The sequence below is a fragment of the Antedon bifida genome, chromosome 3, assembly GCF_963402885.1.
Source record: "Antedon bifida chromosome 3, ecAntBifi1.1, whole genome shotgun sequence".
NCBI classification, from domain to species: domain Eukaryota; kingdom Metazoa; phylum Echinodermata; class Crinoidea; order Comatulida; family Antedonidae; genus Antedon; species Antedon bifida.
The window spans coordinates 22343909-22365018 of NC_136228.1; the positions used below are offsets into that span (position 1 = coordinate 22343909).

At 36.7% G+C, this 21110-nt stretch overlaps 3 protein-coding genes and 1 pseudogene across 3 annotated transcripts; all 4 read left to right on the forward strand.

Annotated features, from left to right (window-relative positions):
* Nucleotides 1-9183: 9183 nt before the first annotated feature.
* Nucleotides 9184-9810, forward strand: LOC144838272 (BTB/POZ domain-containing protein KCTD4-like). Its single transcript, XM_078693617.1, has one exon. It carries the CDS (start codon nucleotides 9184-9186, stop codon nucleotides 9808-9810), a length of 627 nt encoding a protein of 208 aa, XP_078549743.1.
* Nucleotides 9811-11496: 1686 nt separating this feature from the next.
* LOC144838273 (BTB/POZ domain-containing protein KCTD6-like) lies at nucleotides 11497-11865 on the forward strand. The gene has a single exon (XM_078693618.1). It carries the CDS (start codon nucleotides 11497-11499, stop codon nucleotides 11863-11865), a length of 369 nt encoding a protein of 122 aa, XP_078549744.1.
* Nucleotides 11866-12652: 787 nt separating this feature from the next.
* On the forward strand, nucleotides 12653-13141 carry LOC144838274 (BTB/POZ domain-containing protein KCTD6 pseudogene; annotated as a pseudogene).
* Nucleotides 13142-13699: 558 nt separating this feature from the next.
* LOC144838275 (BTB/POZ domain-containing protein KCTD6-like) lies at nucleotides 13700-15316 on the forward strand. Its single transcript, XM_078693619.1, has 2 exons — nucleotides 13700-14032; nucleotides 15107-15316. The coding sequence occupies exons 1-2, from the start codon at nucleotides 13700-13702 to the stop codon at nucleotides 15314-15316; spliced, it is 543 nt and encodes a 180-aa protein (XP_078549745.1).
* Nucleotides 15317-21110: the final 5794 nt, after the last annotated feature.

Here is a 21110-nt window from a genome sequence, read left to right on the forward strand (position 1 = left end):
CACACTCTTTTATTGTAGCCGACATATATCCCTAAGAATTTAACTGGATTCTTCGTCCATGTTAGATTAAAAGGTGCTGTTTCATTATTTTTGCTGGAACCAATCCACATTCCTTTAGTTTTTTCTTTATTTAATTTTAATCCAGATATATTACAAAAAACCTCTATTTCTTTCAAAAAGTGTTTTAAACTAGTCTCGTCTTGTGTAAATAAGACGGTGTCATCTGCTAATTGACAAATTTTAACAGTACTTTCATTTACATTATCTATATTACATGGTAACATAATGCCTTTACATAGAGGATTATCTCTTATGTTATTAGCCATTATTTCAACAGCAAGTGTGAATAAAAGAGCAGACAGTGGACATCCTTGTCTTACTCCACTTTCCATCTGAAAACTTTCAGATAGCCAACCATTATTTTCTATAATACATTCTGTTTCTGTATATAACAATGTAATCCATTTTGTAAATGACATTCCAAAGCCAAACTTTTGGAGGCATTTAAAAATAAAGTTTCTATCTAATGAATCGAAGGCCTTTGCAAAGTCTAGAAAAACTATTGCTCCGGGTAAGTTACATGTATTGGTCTGGAAAAGAACGTCTTCTACTAAGCGTATGTTTTCTCCTCCAAATCGTCCGTTGATATAACCTTTTTGGTCGGAATCAATAATTGGGGCAATTATTTTTTGTATTCTACTCGATAGGGCATGGGCCATAATTTTATAATCAACATTTAACAATGTAATTGGTCTCCAGTTTGTTAGTAATTCTCTTTTTCCATTTTTAAATAATAATTTTATTATTCCCTTTTTTTGTGTTTTAGGTAGTTTACTTTTATTGTAGCTATAATTTAAGGATGCACATAACATTTCTTTTATATGATTCCAAAAAAACTGACTGAAATTTCAGTTTGTTTAATGTTTTATTTAATGATAGAATTTCAATTATTATTGTACTGTATTTATTGTTTATGAATTTAAATTTCGTTAACTCGGAAATCGTTTTAACAAATAAAAAAATTTAAAAAGTTATGAGTGCGCGTGTGTGTGTTCATGGCTCTGTCATCCTGTGTGCAGAATTTAGGACGACTACTGAATGCGGATAAAAACTCTATTCGAAGACATGCACAGAAAACCGCTTACATACAAACTTTAATTGTCGAATACAATTGCACCAAAGTGCAAATGTATTTCAATATTACATGTTAAAATAGATATAGCTTAAAAGTAATACATTAGGGCGTAATAATGTTTTACATAAAATAAGTGTTATCTTTTAACTATTGAAAACACATTAAATAAATGATTGTTTGATACCGCCCAAACGCCCAAGACATGCACAGAAAACCGCTTACATACAAACTTTAATTGTCGAATACAATTGCACCAAAGTGCAAATGTATTCCACGTTATAATCAATATTACATGTTAAAATAGATATAGCTTAAAAGTAATACATTAGGGCGTAATAATGTTTTACATAAAATAAGTGTTATCTTTTAACTATTGAAAACACATTAAATAAATGATTGTTTGATACCGCCCGCTCGAACAAATCTTCCGCGCGGTTCAGTAAACGTTATCTGCTAACACTGAGGGTGCTTGACTTGTTCATTATCATAGGAGCCGTGAGAATCATTTGTGTATGAGTAAATAATAAAAAATATACAGAGGGCGCAATCACACAAAAAGTCAGAAGAGTAAACAAGTTTACTATCCGGCGTGTGTGTGCGCGTGTGTATACAAATAATATTGTTCGTTTCTTGATAAAATCGAAACGGTATAGTGTAGAAAGCGAGCATTACATATTTGTATCGTTTCTTTACGGCTCGAGAACTTATTATCCAGAGAATACTATATCATTTGTACATGGTAAAATAATAGTTTATAAAAAAAAAAATAGACTTGTGAGGTTCCAATATCCACGCTTTCATATGTTGGAAGCTTACACAACGACTATCGCCTTCGTCCATTATAACTCTCGGATCAATCTGTTGCAAAGACAGTTTGAGAGTCGGCGGTAGATTCAAATCTTCATCGGAAATTGTCATCAACTGATCGAGAGTTAGCGCATTACTTGATTCATTTGCAATCAAATTTAAATTTCGTTAACTCGGAAATCGTTTTAACAAATAAAAAAATTTAAAAAGTTAGATCACGTTTGTTTGTTTTTATTTATTCATTTCTTGTGTGTGTGAGTGCGCGTGTGTGTGTTCATGGCTCTGTCATCCTGTGTGCAGAATCATAGGACGACTACTGAATTCGGATAAAAACTCTATTCGAAGACATGCACAGAAAACCGCTTACATACAAACTTTAATTGTCGAATACAATTGCACCAAAGTGCAAATGTATTCCACGTTATAATCAATATTACATGTTAAAATAGATATAGCTTAAAAGTAATACATTAGGGCGTAATAATGTTTTACATAAAATAAGTGTTATCTTTTAACTATTGAAAACACATTAAATAAATGATTGTTTGATACCGCCCGCTCGAACAAATCTTACGCGCGGTTCAGTAAACGTTATCTGCTAACACTGAGGGTGCTTGACTTGTTCATTATCATGGGAGCCGTGAGAATCATTTTGTGTATGAGTAAATAATAAAAAATATACAGAGGGCGCAATCACACAAAAAGTCAGAAGAGTAAACAAGTTTACTATCTGGCGTGTGTGTGCGCGTGTGTATACAAATAATATTGTTCGTTTCTTGATAAAATCAAAACGGTATAGTGTAGGAAGCGAGCATTACATATTTGTACCGTTTCTTCACGGCTCGAGAACTTATTATCCAGAGAATACTATATCATTTGTACATGGTAAAATAATAGTTTATAAAAAAAAAATAGACTTTAATATCGTGTGTGTGTGTATACACAATAAATCTATAGACGGACTGCATACATTTTTCAAAGTCGTGCGCGTTAGTCCATCCAACTTGTGAGTAGAATTCACGATATGCGGTGGGCGTCATGACGTCGGCCGGTCGAAGAGCAAACTTGTCACCGTGTTTATCTATTACAACGGGTTCGGCGCGCAAAAAAGAGGCCGATTCACCGGATTGTAACGGTAATCGTTTGTTTCTAACGCTCGTTCTGAAATCAACTGAGCGCATGATGGCTTCGAAGTATTCGATATCTGGCGCGGGAGGGGGAAGCGGTATGTTCAGTATGTATTGCCTGACTTCGACAGTCCACGGTGGCTGTTTATCGCGTTGCACCAACGCTCTGTAATACGATTCTGGAGATTTGTATTGTGGACTGTCGGTCAAGAGAACCTTGTAGAAGAGTGTACTCGCATCGCGTATATCGAACGTGGTGTCGCGATCCATGTATCGAATCGGGATAGCCGCGTACGGAATCTTTGTGTTTTGTTTCCAGCATTTCCGGGCCGCGATCGATGCATGACCGAAGCGTATCCGATCAGGATTGTTACACGACAGCTGCGTGTACGCGCTTGCTGGTAAACGATGTGTAGTGAGAAACGTCGTTCTGTCTTCATCGTGGTAACATATCAAAGTGTCAACATCTATTAATATCCATTGATTGGGATGTACGTGCGGTTGGAGTAATCGTCTGCCTTGTACCGTCATTTTGTTAAGCTGTATTCGTTTATTTGATTTTGAATGTTGTAGAACGGGTAGACGTGCTACTGCTGCTTCATCGTCCCTCTTCATCACCTTCCAACTCGTCCAATCGGTATTATTGAATTCATCTCGTAGTGTTTCACCAACACCACCCGTCGCATTCTCGTTGCCTACAATAAACCAATCGGTGTTGAAGTTGAGAGCCTTTGTCATCATTGCGCTGTGCGTGTCTCTGTGTGTGTGTGTGTTTGTGTCTTGTTAATGGTTAAAAGGAACTGATTACGATTCCATATTTTCATTTTCATTCACGATGATGTCGAATGATGACCATAGATTTGCTTACAGATTTAACAACGATTCAACGTAGTATATCGAAGACCATGCACTTACGTACGGCGATGCAAAAGAGCGTAAAATGCTTCAGTGGAACATAAATCCGACGTCGCGTAGACTAGAAATGCGATGTGAAGATAGCATGCGTATACTCGACGACTATGACCCGATCATGAAGAACAGGAACGTTATAATCGATAGTTATTCCGTCCAATATCCTATAGATAATTTCGAAGATATGTTTCATAGAAAAATTGATGAACGAAAGAAAATGAGTAAAGAAGATATACGAAATTGGCTATCAACTGCGTTCAAGTACTGCAATATCGACTACAACTACCCGTATACTCAATCGTTACCGATAATGTCAGATTTGTACGTGTACGTAAACAATCTTCACGCTAAGCTGAACAATTGCAACACGTTGTCAAAGTTGTCGAGATGTGTGCGACTGTTGCAGGAAGCACGAGCGATGTTCCCGAACGATACAAAAATGTTTGGTTTGGTAGGCTACGAATTGGACACGTTGCTCAACATATGTTTAGGCGTGTATCAGTATCCAGAGTACAACAAGGCATCAACGTTCGGAGAAGTGATAAGTCTTCGACAGTCAATGTACGTGGGAGACTTGATGAACTTTATTCAGAATGCCCTCGTCAGTTACAATGCTCAGTCAGTATCAGTAGAGAGAGAAGCTTACGACGGCGCCTACAGCCCTATCAGAACGGACATTTGTATGCTTAAACACAAATTGTTGGCAGCAAACAGTTACGAAGACATCCGAGATTGTTATGACGTGTGCTTAGATATGAAAATGGCCAGTGCAGAACATGATCATTTGAGTTATTATTAATTCAAAGACTGCAGTGAAGCACTGTTGAACATTTTATGGGATGTTGAGATTTGAAAAAAAAAAAAAAAATCTTATGAATTTATTTCGTTTATACATGATGTGTGCAGTAGTACTAGCATTAAATTTTTGTTTCTGAGATGATGATAATAAAGAATCGAAACGTTAATTTGTTTTTTTTTTTTTTTTTAATGTGTGCGTAAAAGTGATGATGATGATATCGTTGTGTTGATGTTATAAACGTGTTTTCAACGCGTCCGCGACATGACAATGATCAAGGTACCGTTAGAGGTATGCCTGAGTATACGCGATTGTCTAAAAGATGATCCGACACGCCGACTGTGTACGTCGAATATTTCAAAAGTTTGGAACGACTTGATATACGGTGATGAGAAAACAGATCGTTGTCGAAAGTGCACTCGATTCTAGCTTCAGAATTGTGTACACTGCGGCGTAAAAGCATGCGATACATGTAAAATAGTGTATAGGTGCGCAAATTGCAAGGTGTCTTCGTGTCAGAAATGCGTCGTGACTGTAGTACGTATTGACAGGGAATATTGTAACGAATGCACTTGCGCGAGTCAAAGACACGAATGTATTGCTCAGATTTTGCAACGTATGCACAACAACGTAGAGGCTCATAAAATGGATTTGCGGTCTATTGTACGTTTTGTGAGTGAAGCAGTCGAGCACGATCCAGACGAGATTTTGATCGCGGCAATGCGCGAACGACAGCATGCGACGTTGGGAAGAACGTTTGCTGAACGTGTACTCTGCATACAATCTCTGCAACGTTTAACTTTGATAGATGTGCCGATCGTCGACAGTTTTTTATCTACGTTGATGACAAAAGGAGGAGGAGGAGGAGGAGAAGGGGGTTTGAAATACGTTCGACTTGTAAGGTGCAACAGACTGACGTTTGATAATGACATGCTGCCGAGCGCTAATCCGATGACGGTGTGTATCGAATGTATGGACGTGTCTCCGATAAGATTGTCAAGTGTGTTTGACAAGGAGCATGTGACGTTAGTGTTGATAAATTGTAATTTTAGCGTAGACGAACTGGCTGCAGTTGACGACTTTAAATTTGTTATAGAAACGAAATGAATAAAAATTAAAAGACGTTTACTATATAATTTCAATATAAAATTTAATGACAAAAAAGAGAGATCGACGTTTCGGTACCATCATAGAACCATTTTCAAGATCAAGTGAATACAAAACAATAATAATTATGTGCACTAAGCACCAAAGTTGGTGACAGGAAATGCTAATTGAGGGCTAATTAAGTAATTAGCTCCTCCTACTGAGTTAGATAAACAATTTAGCTTTGATGGAATCCGAGTGTAGGTTTTATCTCTTTGATCCACAACATCTCCTTAATTAGGCAATCAAACTTATTGTTACATTTAGATAAGACTCTAAAGTATTCTGAGATATCACCAGTTATGCCACGTTGTTTTAGGTGATCGCCTATAATACTTTTGTTATGTTCATTAATGCGTTTGTAAAGGCAAGTGTAAACGACATAGTTTGTATCACACAAACCACATTGAAATTTGTACACAACGCATTGTGAATTAATGATTCTGGGTTTCATTTCTTTAGGTTTTAAGGTGTCACCTATCTTACGACTAGTAAATACTGGTAAAATATCATTTTCAATCTTCGCACTAAGTTGTTTAGTAACCGTGTTACAACAAGTTTGATCCTTGTACGGTAGTACAATCCTAATAGGCTGGGGAGATTCATCAGTTAGCATATCTTCATTAGTATTACTAGGAGTCACACAAGTATTAATGGATTGGTTGAAAGCCTTAACAATATTACTAATAAGATCTAAAGGATAATTCAACTTTTGAAAAATCTTTGTTACATTATCAACCTCTGATAGGAAAATGTCATGCGTAGATGACAATTTGTAGGCCCTATTAAGCATTGTGTGAATTAGATTACGTTTATGTTTGATATCCACATGGCTATCATAATGTAATAATAAGCCTTTATTAGTGGATTTCTTATTTACTTTGGTTTCAAGAGATATATTGTTTTTTGAGATAGTCATACCTAAAAAATGTATTGAGTTATCTCTAGCAATTTCCATTGTAAAATCAACGGCATCGTGTGAATTGTTCAAATGAATAAAAAACAAATAATTCTGATTCTATTTCTGTTTATTGCAAACAAGTCATTATGCACGTCGCAGGTTGGTTACCTGAAAGACATGAATTATAGAAACGATGCACACGATACGTACGTTGTTATTCCAGACGACGCATTAAACGTTTCATCGTGCATTTCTTCTAGTCTCGAGAGTATTAGTTATGATGAAGTGTTTGTATCGAACGTGACTGTGCGACCGTTGTGCGGTAAAGGCATCATAGTGACAGCGAATGATTGCACGTCGTTTCTGATCGGTGATCACGTTCACGTACAAGACTTCTCGTTTAAATGCAACAACTGGTCGCGTTCGTCGTCTGCGCTGCGTCTCACAGGAGTCGGACGCGTGTACAACGTTACGTTGGAGCGTCTCGGTGTACACGGTGGTGGTGGTGGTGATGATGATGATGATGTAATGAATATCGATTCAGCGCCACCGCCCATACTCGTTCACGTATCACCGCTGAAGAAACGTTGCGGGTACACAACGTGAGTTTAAACTCGATCGTCGGTGGCTCTGTCGTGTTGAATCGACTGTATGGCTCGATGACAGTGTCTAGATCTACGCTCGTCGAGCGTGTAGAGTGTGTTCGACTGGAACTCATCAGAAACGCCACCAAACTATTGGACTGGGACAGATGGATGTCGTTAGGCTGCTCCAGTACTGTACACGAAGACGACTGTGATTGTACACTAGAATTGATTACCTGTTGTACAGCGTTTTTAGTAGCGATCGCGTCTGTCTACGCAATATGCGCTGGAGCCAGAATGCACGTGCATAACCGCAAAGTGGCTGAAAGTGCTCTGGCCGAAGATCATTCATTTCATCAATCAAAGTGAAAAAAATGTTTGATTCGTTTTGCAAAGCGTCCACGCGTCAGAGAATGACCGCCGGGATCAAGTCTGTGTAACTGATAGCACATTTCTCGATGCAAAGTTCTAAAGATGCGTTTTAATGTGGCCATATAATGAGAGACGAGAGGCCAAGTATTGTACAAAACAACGACGGATATGATAAGATATCGTCGAATCACGTCCAAAATTAGATTTAGATGAAAGGCAAAGCAGATATCGTCCTGATAACTGACGGAGCAGTCACCGTGCGTCGGTTGCCATACGAGTAGATTCATTGGATAATAGACAAGATAACGAGTGAACGTTATCGAGTAAAACCATCGCATTTTGTCACAGAAAACGGATCCCATCGTTCTGTGAAATCCGTAACGTACGACTTGATACCAAGTTTGAAAAGCTTCGCATCCGTCGATGGTGTGCCACAGAGCCTGGAATTGATGCATGTACACGCGTAAACTTTTCTTCTTGGCTTGACTGATGATGATTCGCTCCACTTGTTTCGTTACAGCGGACAATACTTTACATACGTTGCCGACGATGGCTCTGGACGCTACGATGACATAACTGATGAGGCTGAACGTTATGAAAAGTATGATAGATATGTAGAAATACGGTTGAATGGGCAACCATCGATAAGCGCATTCGAACAAGGCCAGTTTAATGCCCATAGTGTAGTGCGTGTGTGCGGTGTTTTTTGTTGTTGTTTTTTTTAGAGACAAGCCTGAACGTACGCTATCATCGCTGCCGATACCCCACCGACGTACCGATACTCACACGAAAATCCAAAACGATCGTTGGGACACACGCAATAGTCACCGTCTGCGGCGTCAGAGTATACACATCGGCCGTTATGCGCTGCACACGTCGTGCAGTTTACTGTTGTTTTAGGAATCGATTGTTTGCACACGGCTCCGGAGACGCCATCGCCTACACACACGCAATATTTCGATACACCATCGTACTCCATTCGTCCACTCATTATTTAGTTTACCTTGGTATTTTCGTTTCTTCGAAATGTTATATGAAAGCACATTGAAACAATTTCTATGAATACGAGATTAGCCACATTTATCCGAAACAAATTTATCATCATCATCTCATTCAAATGTAACAATTATCAATCATTACCGATCCGACTATATATATATAATATCTAACAAATAACCATACTGCCAACGCTGTGGCGAATGCTATTGGAATAAATAAAGTAAAGGCTCTCTTTCTAAAAGAAGATCTTTGTTTTCAGAGAGTTGTTAATTATAAGCCAAATATCTTTGTTGTTTTTACATTAAATAATACATGTCTAGCAAATGGCTGGAGAGTGGTTCAAATCTAACCTGAATATTCTCCCGTTTTTTAGATTAAATTATATTGGAGCGAATTTGAGAAATATGGCTTCACACAAAGACGACATTGTAGAGCTAAATGTTGGCGGGTGTTTTTACACCACAAGTCGATCAACCTTAACTCGTTATTCAGATTCTATGCTGAGTGCAATGTTCAGTGGTCGTCTTCCTACTAAAGTTGATCAGTGTAACCGCTACTTTATTGACGGAGATGGGCCTACCTTTAGACACGTTTTGAATTTCCTAAGGATATCAAAACTTATTCTTCCTGAAGGATTTAAAGAATGGGATATTTTAATCAATGAAGCGGATATCTTCAAACTTCCAGGACTGATTACATTTATTGGAAATGAGAAAGAACACATTCGTAAAAAAAAAGTAAAGACAGGTAAATGTTTAGACTTTATAGAGGTACACAAGTCAACATCCCAATTGCGTGTATCTAGCAGTCTGCCAAACATTTTCTGTAAACTACCATCACTAATGGAAACTTCCGAACTTCAGAAACATGGCGAGTTGGAAGTGACAGTTCCCTATCTATTCGAATCTGATCATCTTATACTATTAAAGGAAATAATTCAACTAGGATTTACATTGGAAACTGCTTGCTTAGACTCGAAGGATAGGCCTAGAAGGACATTTACAAGAGAGACCTCTGCGGCCACTATATAATGTGTAACGTGTTACGAATTGTTAAAAGTCTTTAGTAACGCAGTTGTCAAGATTTGTTTAGTTTGTAACGTTTGCATCATGTTGTTTCGATTATTTTATGTCGGTTTTTTCCAAAAGTTGATTAATGTATCGTTTTGCTTTTGTGGCTCCATTTCTTGTGCCGAATATTGAATGCCATTTCCCCTAAAGTTTCTTGTTTGTTAAATCGTATGTATTCTTTTTAAAGAGATAAGCTAGTCCGCAACAATGGGCTGTTAACAGGTGGATATTCGCATAATATTGTAGGAGCAAATTCGAGAAAGTTAAAATATTGTTGTTCCAATTCCTAACCTGATATGTTGCAAATGCCATTACCAGGCTTTAAAAAAACAATTATTATTATTATTATTATTACAATATTACTAAATTAATTGTGTATGTATTTTGCTGCTTTTTTCATTTGAAAATGCAATGGTAGTTGTCAAACAGTAATTCAATCAAGATTGACTGTTAAAGCCAATAGTCTCAATGTATTTTGTAGTATAGACACACAGAAAATATAAAGGTACGAAGAATCGCAGATTGAGGCTCCGCTTATGGTGGTTTAGTGAATCCTGTGTAGGGTATTTCAGGTTTCTAACTTTAACCCCCGAGACATCGCTTTGCTGAAAATCACATTCAAGCTTGCAATAATGTTTAGCCATTTGTGTTTAAGTTAATCATTGTGTTAAATAAATAAGATAGAATGGTACGCTGTTATTGTCTTTTGAGGCTGTAACAACAATTTTTCGATCATGTTAAAATATGTGAATGAAAGTATACTTAACAATATCTAAAAAGCTAAATAATAAGTATACAATTATATTTTAAAACAAACAAGCACAATACAGACACGAAAAGTACCTAACTCTACCTTCTCATGCTATTATTTATATTTATATTACATAATGATTTATAAGCTAGAAATATGGACCGCACAATATCACAATATCATGAATGCTAGGAATTAACTGAACATTTGAGATGGAAATCAGAAACGACGACCGGGACAAAAGATTATAGTCAAATTAAAGTTATTATGAGGTAGAAAAGGCTGGCAACATTGGAACGGGTGGGGATACCGTAATAACCCAGAATTATAAGGAGATTTTATACGAAGGTGAAGAACGAAAACATTATTTTATAGAGTATAAGTTGGATTGTTCTCCGGAATAAGAGGAGAAATATTGTATACAGGATCTATCTGTTGTTTCGAAGAAAGAATAAATTCTTCGCTGGTGTTCTTTATGGCGGGACTAGAAGGGTGAATTATATTTGATAATCGACTTAGCTTTTGTATATTATTGTAATAGTTTTCAAATTGAGGAAGTCGATATTTCTGAAATAATAAACGCAAACGTTAAAGATATGATATTCTGCAAGATAAACTATGAACGGCATGTCACCTCCTCCATTCCTAGGTCTGGCTAAAAAGATATGAAGGCCTTCTGGTAAAAGGAACTTAACAAACAAATCTATCTAAAACAAGCCCTTTTCTTTGCTGCGCCCCTGGATCCTGATATGGAGCTGCTCTCGATGATATCGTTTGTTTGTTTTTCAAACCATAATTCCTAGCCATAATAAACACAACACGTACGTGTTATATAATGGTTTGAGCCATAAAATCTAACATAATTTTGCAGTTTTTGAATAATAATAATTTGAAACATGGATTCACATGTAGACGACGTGTTGGAGCTGAATGTTGGTGGTTGTTTTTACACCACAAGTCGATCAACCTTAACTCGTTATCCAGATTCTATGCTGGGTGCAATGTTCAGTGGTCGTCTTCCTTCTAGAGTCGATCAGTATAACCGCTACATTATTGACGGAGATGGGCCTACATTCAGACACATTTTGAATTTTCTGCGAAGATCAAAACTAATTCTTCCTGACGGATTTAAGGAGTGGAATATTCTACAGGCAGAGGCGGATTTTTACCAAATTCCAGGGCTGATTCAATTAATTGAAAAAACAAGGACGGGCAAATTTGAATTCATAGAGGTAGAATTTAAGGGTTCGTGTAGCCTGAGATAGTTTATAATGGTTATCGCAAGCACGCTGAGTATGGATTGACACTTCCCGAACACTTTTCATTAAATCGTTTGCAACTTTTTAAGGAAATAACTCAACTAGGGTTTAAACTTATAACAACATCCTCTAACAGCCGTTGTGTTAGGTGGACATTTGCAAGAGAATGTCTTCTATAGTAAATCACTGATTAACTGTTAACTATTATTATAACAAGAACATAAACGGAAAGTCAATGTTCAATTCATGATATACCTAACTTTAACATTAGGGTTGAGCTAATGTATACATGCATCATAAACATTCATTGACAATTCTCAATTAAGCCCGTGGGCTTTAAACATTTATGTAAACATTTATTTGCAAAAATAAGCATACAGCACATTTGAAAAAAAGATCGATTTTAAAACGTTATTCTTTGTCCAATCTTTATATGTTGTTGATACAGAAAACCTATCGGAGCAGAAATCGAAAGGCCTACCCTTTCTATCTCTTACAAAAGTGTTTGATCATTAGATAAATAATATTTTTAAAATCAGTCCTTTTAAGTGTCTGTTCACAAGGGACTGTATCAACATTATGTCCGTTCTTTTTCTTAATCATAGTTCAAAGTCTGATTCATGTTTTCATCTTCAAAATCCATCTCTACACATGCGTATAGGCTAACGCATCCGATTCGCCTAGTGGAAAATCGGCTTTATAGTGATTGAAGGAAATTGTCGAATCTAACCATAATAATATAACCATTGTCCTTTTAGTATATATTCTGATTTTTAAGTTGTAGTTTGCAAACATGGATTCAAAGGTTGATGAAGTTTTGGAGCTAAACGTTGGTGGTTGTTTCTACACCACAAGTCGATCAACCTTAACTCGTTATCCAGATTCTATGCTGGGTGTAATGTTCAGTGGTCGTCTTCCTACTAAAATTGATCAGTGTAACCGCTACATTATTGACGGAGATGGGCCTACATTCCGACACATTTTGAATTTCCTGCGAAGATCAAAGCTAATTCTTCCTAACGGATTTAAAGAGTGGGATATTTTATCAGCTGAAGCAGATTTCTACCAAATAGAAGACCTTATCCAATTAGTTAAAAATAAAAAGGAAGGAAAATGCTTGGATTTTATAGAGGTACACAAATATTCAAATGGGGACTGGGTTATATCTACCAGTGTGGAAAATATATTCAATAAATTACCATATATACAACAGGAAATGAAAAAACAAGACAAACCTAGGCTGCGTAGGCTTACACAGTTTAGTTTTGCAAGACAAACCTAGGCTGCGTAGGCTTACACAGTTTAGTTTTGCAACACAAATCACAATAGATCCGGAAATTTTGTTTAAGGAAATAACTCAACTAGGATTTACATTTGCATGCACTTCAGGTTCAACTTTCCATTGTTGGACATTTACTAGAGAATGCGACAATTGAGATGTACAGTATTACGGTACCGTACCTGGCTAAGTTTTAAAACTTAGTATAGTCTTTTCTTCTGTTTTTGACTTCTGATCAATTTGAGATCAGATTTTTGGAGATAAACCATGACTGGCAAAATCACCTCCTCCATTCCTAGGTCTGACTACAAAAATATGAAGGCCTTCTGGTAAAAGGAACGTACATCTATCTAAAACTAGCAAAGCCCGTTTCTTTGCTGCGCACCTGGATCCTGATATGGAGCTGCCCTCGATGAGTTAGCTTGTTTGACCATAACCATAATTCCTAGCCATAAATAAACACTACATGTACGCGGTATACTGGTTTGAGCCATCAAATCTAACCGGGACATAATTTTTCAGTTACTTCTAGCTTTGTTGTTGTGGCGGATAATTTGAAACATGGATTCGCATGTAGACGAGGTGTTGGAGCTAAATGTTGGTGGATGTTTTTACACCACAAGTCGATCAACCTTAACTCGTTATCCAGATTCTATGCTGGGTGGAATGTTCAGTGGTCGTCCTCCTTCTAAAGTTTATCAGTGTAATCGCTACATTACTGACGGGGATGGGCCCACATTCAGACACATTTTGAATTTCCTGCGAAGATCAAAACTTGTTCTTTTTAAAGGATTTAAGGAGTTTGATATTTTATCTATGGAAGCAGATTTCTACCAACTAGAAGACCTTATCCAATTAGTTGAAAATAAAAAGACAGGAAAATACTTGGATTTGGTACGCCAAATATATTCAACCTCGTGGGCTATATCTACCAGTGTCGCAAACATATTCAATAAATTACCATCTCTACCAACGCAATTTACGAGAACCGATTTTATTCCAAAAATAATAATAATAATAATAATAATAATAATAATAATAATAATAATAGTTCATTCTTATATTACGCATATAAGCAAGCTCTCAATGCGCTGAACATTATTACCCCAGTCATTTCCTGATCAAACACCTATAGAAACATACTCCCATATATGCAGCTAGTAATCAGCGCAAAGTTGTGTCTTGATCTAAACGGGTACCCATTTATACACCTGGGTGGAGAGAGGCAAACGTAAGTAAAGTATCTTGCCTAAGGATACAAGCAATTCGGCGAGAGTTGGATTCGAACCTCGGTCTAACGATCAGTAGTCGAACGTCCAACACACAGCGCCACACGCCCTTACCATAAGTGCCCCAAAAGATGAAATGACTTTGTTTAAGGAAATAACCCAACTAGGATTTAGGCCTACATTTGCAACAGACTCGAAATTCTCTTGTTGGACATATACAAGAGACTGTGACAATTAAGATGTACAATATTATTACAGTACCGGCTAAGTTTTAGAACTTAGTAACTCATTTATAGTGTTTGTGTTGTTGATTTCGGATCCATTTGAGAACAGATTTTCGGAAAAAGAAATCTGTAAAATGAACATTATTATACTTACGATTATCCTTCCATGAAATAACGAGGAGCGAGGTTTGGAAGGGCATGGAACTAATAATTAGTAGGTACAGTATTTTAGGTAATTTTCCCCAAATATGCTGGGTGCAATGTTCAGTGGTCGTCTTCCTTCTAGAGTTGATCAGTATAACCGCTACATTATTGACGGAGATGGGCCTACATTTCGACACATCTTGAATTTCCTGCGACGATCAAAACTTACTCTTCCTGAAGGATTTAAGTAGTGGGATATTTTATTCAGTGAAGCGGATTTCTTTCAAATTCCAGGACTGCTTCCACTTATAAGAAATGCGAAAGAACACATTCATAAGGAAAACATAAGTAAATGTTTAGACTTTATACAGGTAGACAAGACAACATCCACATCTAGCAATCTGCCAAACATATTCTGTAAACTACCATCACTAAAACTGGGAATTTCAAAACTCGAGGATTATCAACGGCCCGAGAAAAATCTAGTGACAGTTTACCATCCGTACGCACCTGATCATCTGACACTGTTAAAAGAAGGATTTACATTGGAAACTGCTTGCTTAGGTTCGAAGGATAGATAGACATTTACCAAAGAGACCACTGCGCCCACTATATAATGTGTAAATAACGTGTAGGCCTAACTAATTGTTCAAATTTCTTTAGTAACGCAGTTGTCAAGATTTGTTTAGTTTGTAACGTTTGCATCATTTTGTTTTAATCATTTTATTGCATCCTTAAAGTTGATCAATGTATCGTTTTAATGTTGTGGCTCCATTTCTTATGCCTAATATTGATTGCCATTTTCCCTAAGGCTTTTTGTGTGTTAAATCGTTTGCAATTTCTTTTAAAGAGACAATCAATAAGTCAGTCCGCAAAAATGGGCTGTTAACAGGTGGATATTCGCATAATTGTGTAGGAGCAAAGTTAAAAAATTGTTCAAAGTCGAGTCCTAATCTAAAAGAACAATTATTATCATTATTACAATCTTACTAAATTAACTGTGTATAGCCTATTGCTGCTTTTTTTATTTGAAAATTCAATGGTAGTTTTTTTTAAACAGTAATTCAATAAATTAACTGTTAAAGCCTATAGTCTCAATGTATTTTGTAGTATACAAATTAGACACATAGAAAGTATAAAGATACGGAGAATCGCAGACTCCGCTTATGGTGGTTTAGTGGAAATCTGTGTAGGCTATTTCTAACTTCAACCACCGAGACATCGTTTTGCTGAAAATCACATTCAGGCTTGCAATAATATTTAGCCACTTGTGTAAGTTAATCATTGTGTTAAATAAATAAGAGAATGGTACGCTGTTATTGTCTGTTGACATGGGGCAACAACACATGACGTGTTTAGCACAAATTTATACATTTTTCGATAATGTTGAAATAATATGTGAATTAAAAGTATACTGAACACTATCTAAAAAGCTAAATAATAAGTATACAATTATATTTATCAAACAAGCAATACAGAGAGGAAAAGTACCTAACTCTACCTTCTCAGATTATTATTTACCACATCTGTTGGTGTATAAATATTACATAATGAATTATAAGCTAGAAATATGGACCGCACAATATCGTGAATGCCAGGAATTAACTGAACATTAGAGATGGGAACGAGAAATGACCGGGACAGAAAATGATAGTCAAAATGAAGTTATTATGAGGTGGAAAAGGCTGGCAAAATTGTAACGGGTGGGGATACCGTAATAACCCAGAATTGTAAGGAGATTGTATACGTGCCATGTGAACTGATGGTGAAGAACGAAACCATTATATTATAGAGTATAGTTGGATTGTTCTCCGTAATAAAAGGAGAAATATTGTATACAGTATCTATCTGTTGTTTCGAAGAAAGAATAAATTCTTCGCTGGTGTTCTTTATGGCGGGACTAGAAGGGTGAATTATATTTGATAATCAACTTTCATAGCTTTTGTATATTATTGTAATAATTTTTATTCAAATTGAGGAAGTCGATATTGCTAAAATAAACGCAAACGTTAAAGATATGATATTCTGCAAGATAAACCATGACCTCCTCCATTCCTAGGGTGGCTAAAAAGATATGAAGGCCTTCTGGTAAAAGGACCTTAACAAACAAATCTATCTAAAAATACCAAATCCCGTTTCTTTGCTGCGCCCCTGGATCCTGATATGGAGCTGCTCTCAACAATATCGTTTGTTTGTTTTTCATACCATAATTCCTATCCATAAATAAATGGTTTGAGCCGTAAAATCTAACCGGGACATCATTTTGTAGTTACTTCTAGCTTTTTTGGCGGATAATTTGAAACATGGAACCGGATTCGCATATAGACGACGTGTTGGAGCTGAATGTTGGTGGATGTTTTTACACTACAAGTCGATCAACACTAACTCGTTATCCAAATTCTATGCTTGGTGCTATGTTCAGTGGTCGTCTTCCTTCTACAGTCGATCAGTGTAATCGCTACATTATTAATGGAGATGGGCCTCCCTACATTCCGACACGTTTTGAATTTCCTACGAAGATCAAAACTTGTTCTTCTTGAAGGATTTAAAGATGGTTTGTCCCCCAAAAACATGAAAAATGAAGATTAATTAAATAAGACTTTGAATATGTTATTTTGTAGTTTTAATAAAGTTAATCACTTCCATAGAAAAAAAACGAAAAAAATAATGTTTTCACTTGTAAAATGACAAAATAAATTGTTAAATTCAACCAAAAATCCATTGGCTGGCAGCCAATTTGACAATTTTTTGCTTTAAATTACATTTTTTCAGGTAAATACATTTTTTTCGTTCCAATTTTTGTTAAAAGTGGATAACTATTATGTTACATTAAAATGGAATATTCAACAAAAAAATGTTTAAAGAATTATTTTTTCAGGGGGACAATACATCTTTAAAGATTGGGATATTTTATCATCTGAAGCAGATTTTTACCAAATTCCAGAGCTGATTCAACTCATTGAAAAAACAAAGACGGGAAAATGCTTTGACTTCATAGAGGTAGAATTTGTGGGCTTGTGTATAAGTGGTCGTCCTAAAACTCAGGATAATCAACAAATATTTGTACCACCTGGAGCAGCCGGCTGTTGGTGGTTGTTTGCCTCACCTAACCTAATCGACAAGATGCCATGTGTAAAATCTGGATTGATGTCTAAGAAGCTAGAAAGTTATGAGCCGGAGATGGTTTATAACGGTTATCGCAAGCACGCCGAGTATGGATTGACACTTCCCGAACACTTTTCATTAAATCGTTTGCAACTTTTTAAGGAGATAACTCAACTAGGGTTTAAACTTATAACAACATCCTTTGCAAGTCGCCATGCTAGGTGGACATTTGCAAGAGAATGTCTTCTATAGTAAATCACTGAGTAACTGTTAACTATTTTTATAACAAGAACATAAACGGAAAGTCAATGTTCAATTCATGATATCCCTAACTTTAACATTAGGGTTGAGCTAATGTTGTATACATGCATCATAAACATTATTGACGAAGATGTCACAAAAATATTCATATATTACTCAGGGGCGGACCCAGGGGTGTTGCCCTAGTGGCCCGGGCAACACCCTTAATTTCATAGTAAATGTTGTTTCTGCCACTAAAGTAAAGAGTCCCATTTCATCGTATACAATATCCATCCGGACCCGGAACTTGATAAGTCATAAAGTAGTTACAGAGTTGCAGGGCATTTTATCATTGTTGTTTTGATGTTAGCTTAATCGTTAAAATTGGTAAAAGAAGGGATGCTGACGCCAACGAATTTAACGAGCTTCACAACCTAAATATTTCTTTATTTTAAATGGAACGCTACAACAATCCTTTGAAAATAAGGTCAGAGGTCAGATACAGCATTTCCGGTCATTTTTGGACAAAACGTTCTATAAGAAGGAATACAAACATATATATTCTAAACTATTTAGAAACAAAAAATGAACTCTCTACAACTAGCTGTTGGCGGTTTATGGGTACCCTGTATTTTTATACTTAATTTGCATATTTCAGCTAATTTGCATATGTTCCCAAAGTGTGATGTTTGTTCAATTTAAAAAATAAAAGCTTTGTTCGCAATTTGTTTAACTTTAAATTCTAGATAGGCTAGACTATACCTGATATATAGAAAAATACTGTAAATAGCGGCCATTTTGGTTTTATGGATATTAAACTAATTTCTTCAACTACATTTTTCCTCCATTTTTGATATGTTGTTGTGATAGGTCTTCAGAGATATTTACCACAAAAATAAATTATGTTCTAATTTTGTCTAGGTATACCCATTATGTTTGCTACATATAGGGTTGCATTGGGTCTATAGGGTTTACATTGATAACAACATCCTTTCCAGTCAACAAGGACAAACCAGCTAAACACAGTCAACCTGGTGTATACTGCATCCCATGTGAATGTGGAAAGGTATACATTGGGGAAACTGGACGCGACCTTCAAACCATCCTCAAAGAACATCAAGGCCATGCCAGAAAAGGAGAGCAAGACAAATCATCAATAGTATGCATTCTCACAAGCAACAAATATAGTATTGACGCGCTGAGTGTGTGGCAACTCGGGCAGCTGAGGAAAGTTTTGTTTTCCTCTAGAATTGTGTTTCCACTCTGAATTTATATGCGTTGATTTTTCTGTGTTACCTGTTTTCTTATAGTGGCGTACCATTGTTGTTAATTTTGAATTATTATTGGCGTTTTGGAGTAATTATCCCGAGCCGGTACCTAGCCCTGACTCGCTCCGCTCAACAGCAAAGCAGGGGACAATAGAACAGTTCTCGGTACCGTATTGTTCCAGCTAAATTCACATACTCGGCCTAAGCTGTTCACTTATCGACTCGCCTGAGGTATTACGTAACCAACATTCCAGAGCGATTGTAATTCAGCAACATCTAATTTGCATGTCGGAGCGGATCTGCTGTTTATATTATGCGGTGCTGAACTGTCTGTATCCAGTCTATTGTAGTCAGTGTTCCCGGTACGGTGTTTTTTGGTGATTGTTTTCGTGACTGTGTTTGGTGAATCGTCTGTATTATTAGTACTGTATTAATCTTGGTGTGTTTCTTTGGATTATACTGCAGTCTTTTTCCGTTGATTGATATTATTTGTGGTACGGAATTTTGAGTCGACATAGCGTTTATCAACATGTGTCTCACTAGAAGCGAGTTTTATAGAATTGGACAACTGAACTTAGCAGTTCCCACCAAAGAGGTTTTTATGAGAATCAATGAGCTTGGAATAGCATCAACCAAGCCCCGCGGATGTCGTGCCGGAAAAAGAAAACAGAGAGAAATAAAGGTTAGAATTACACCACGTAGAACTAGAAACGGGGAACACCGATCGTCGAAAAGTCAATGTAGAACGATTAAGCAAGATAATCTAGTTGAACTCTCTAATGGGAAATGGACTCTTCCCTCTTTATTTATGACAAATGCTCGATCTCTAAATAATAAAATGGATGAACTGGCTACACGCGTTAGGAAATCTAAACCTGTCGTGATTGCAATTACTGAGACTCACTTAAATCCCGCGTTTCCTGACAAGTTGATAGAGTTAGAGGGATACTCGATGGTGCGACGTGATAGGCAAAATCGCAGCGGTGGAGGTATCATCATGTATGTTCGTGAAGACCTATCTTATCGAGTTTGGTCTGAACTTAATAACGAATCACTGGAAAGTGTGTGGATAACAACCCGGCCAAAACGTTTGCCGCGACAATATTCGAACATCTCCTACGGCCTTATCTATCACCCGGAGAGTTCTGTAAATAATGATTGGGAAATGGCGTCTCACATTACACAGAGTTTAGATTATATTTGTAGTAAACATCCGGAATCAGGAATAATCGTCACAGGAGACTTCAACCGAATGAGAGACAACCTTATTGTTAAGTATCCCTTAAAACAGATCGTTAAAGTATCAACTAGAGATCGCGCATCACTTGATTTAATATATACTAATATGAGCGATGTTTTTAATGCACCTACTAAAGAATCACCTTTAGGACTGTCTGATCACAACGTCATCGTATGCACCCCAATCGTAGGAACATTTAAATCGCCTAACGTCTTCGCTTACCATACAAAACGTAGCTGTAAACCGGGTGCCAAGGAAAACTTCGAACGCGACATTAATAACATTAGATGGCAAGATCTATATCGAATGGATGGATGCTGTAACCAGTTTGAACTGTATCATAAGAACATTTCTGAACTCTTAAATTTACACTTCCCCCAAGTAACGATTAAAAGACTTCTTAAAGATAAGCCATGGGTAAATAATGCGTTTAAAGGTATCGTTTCTAGACGGCAAGCAGCTTTTGCAATTGACCCCATGTCTGCCGAATATAAGAAACTTAGAAACTTATCTAACCGAATG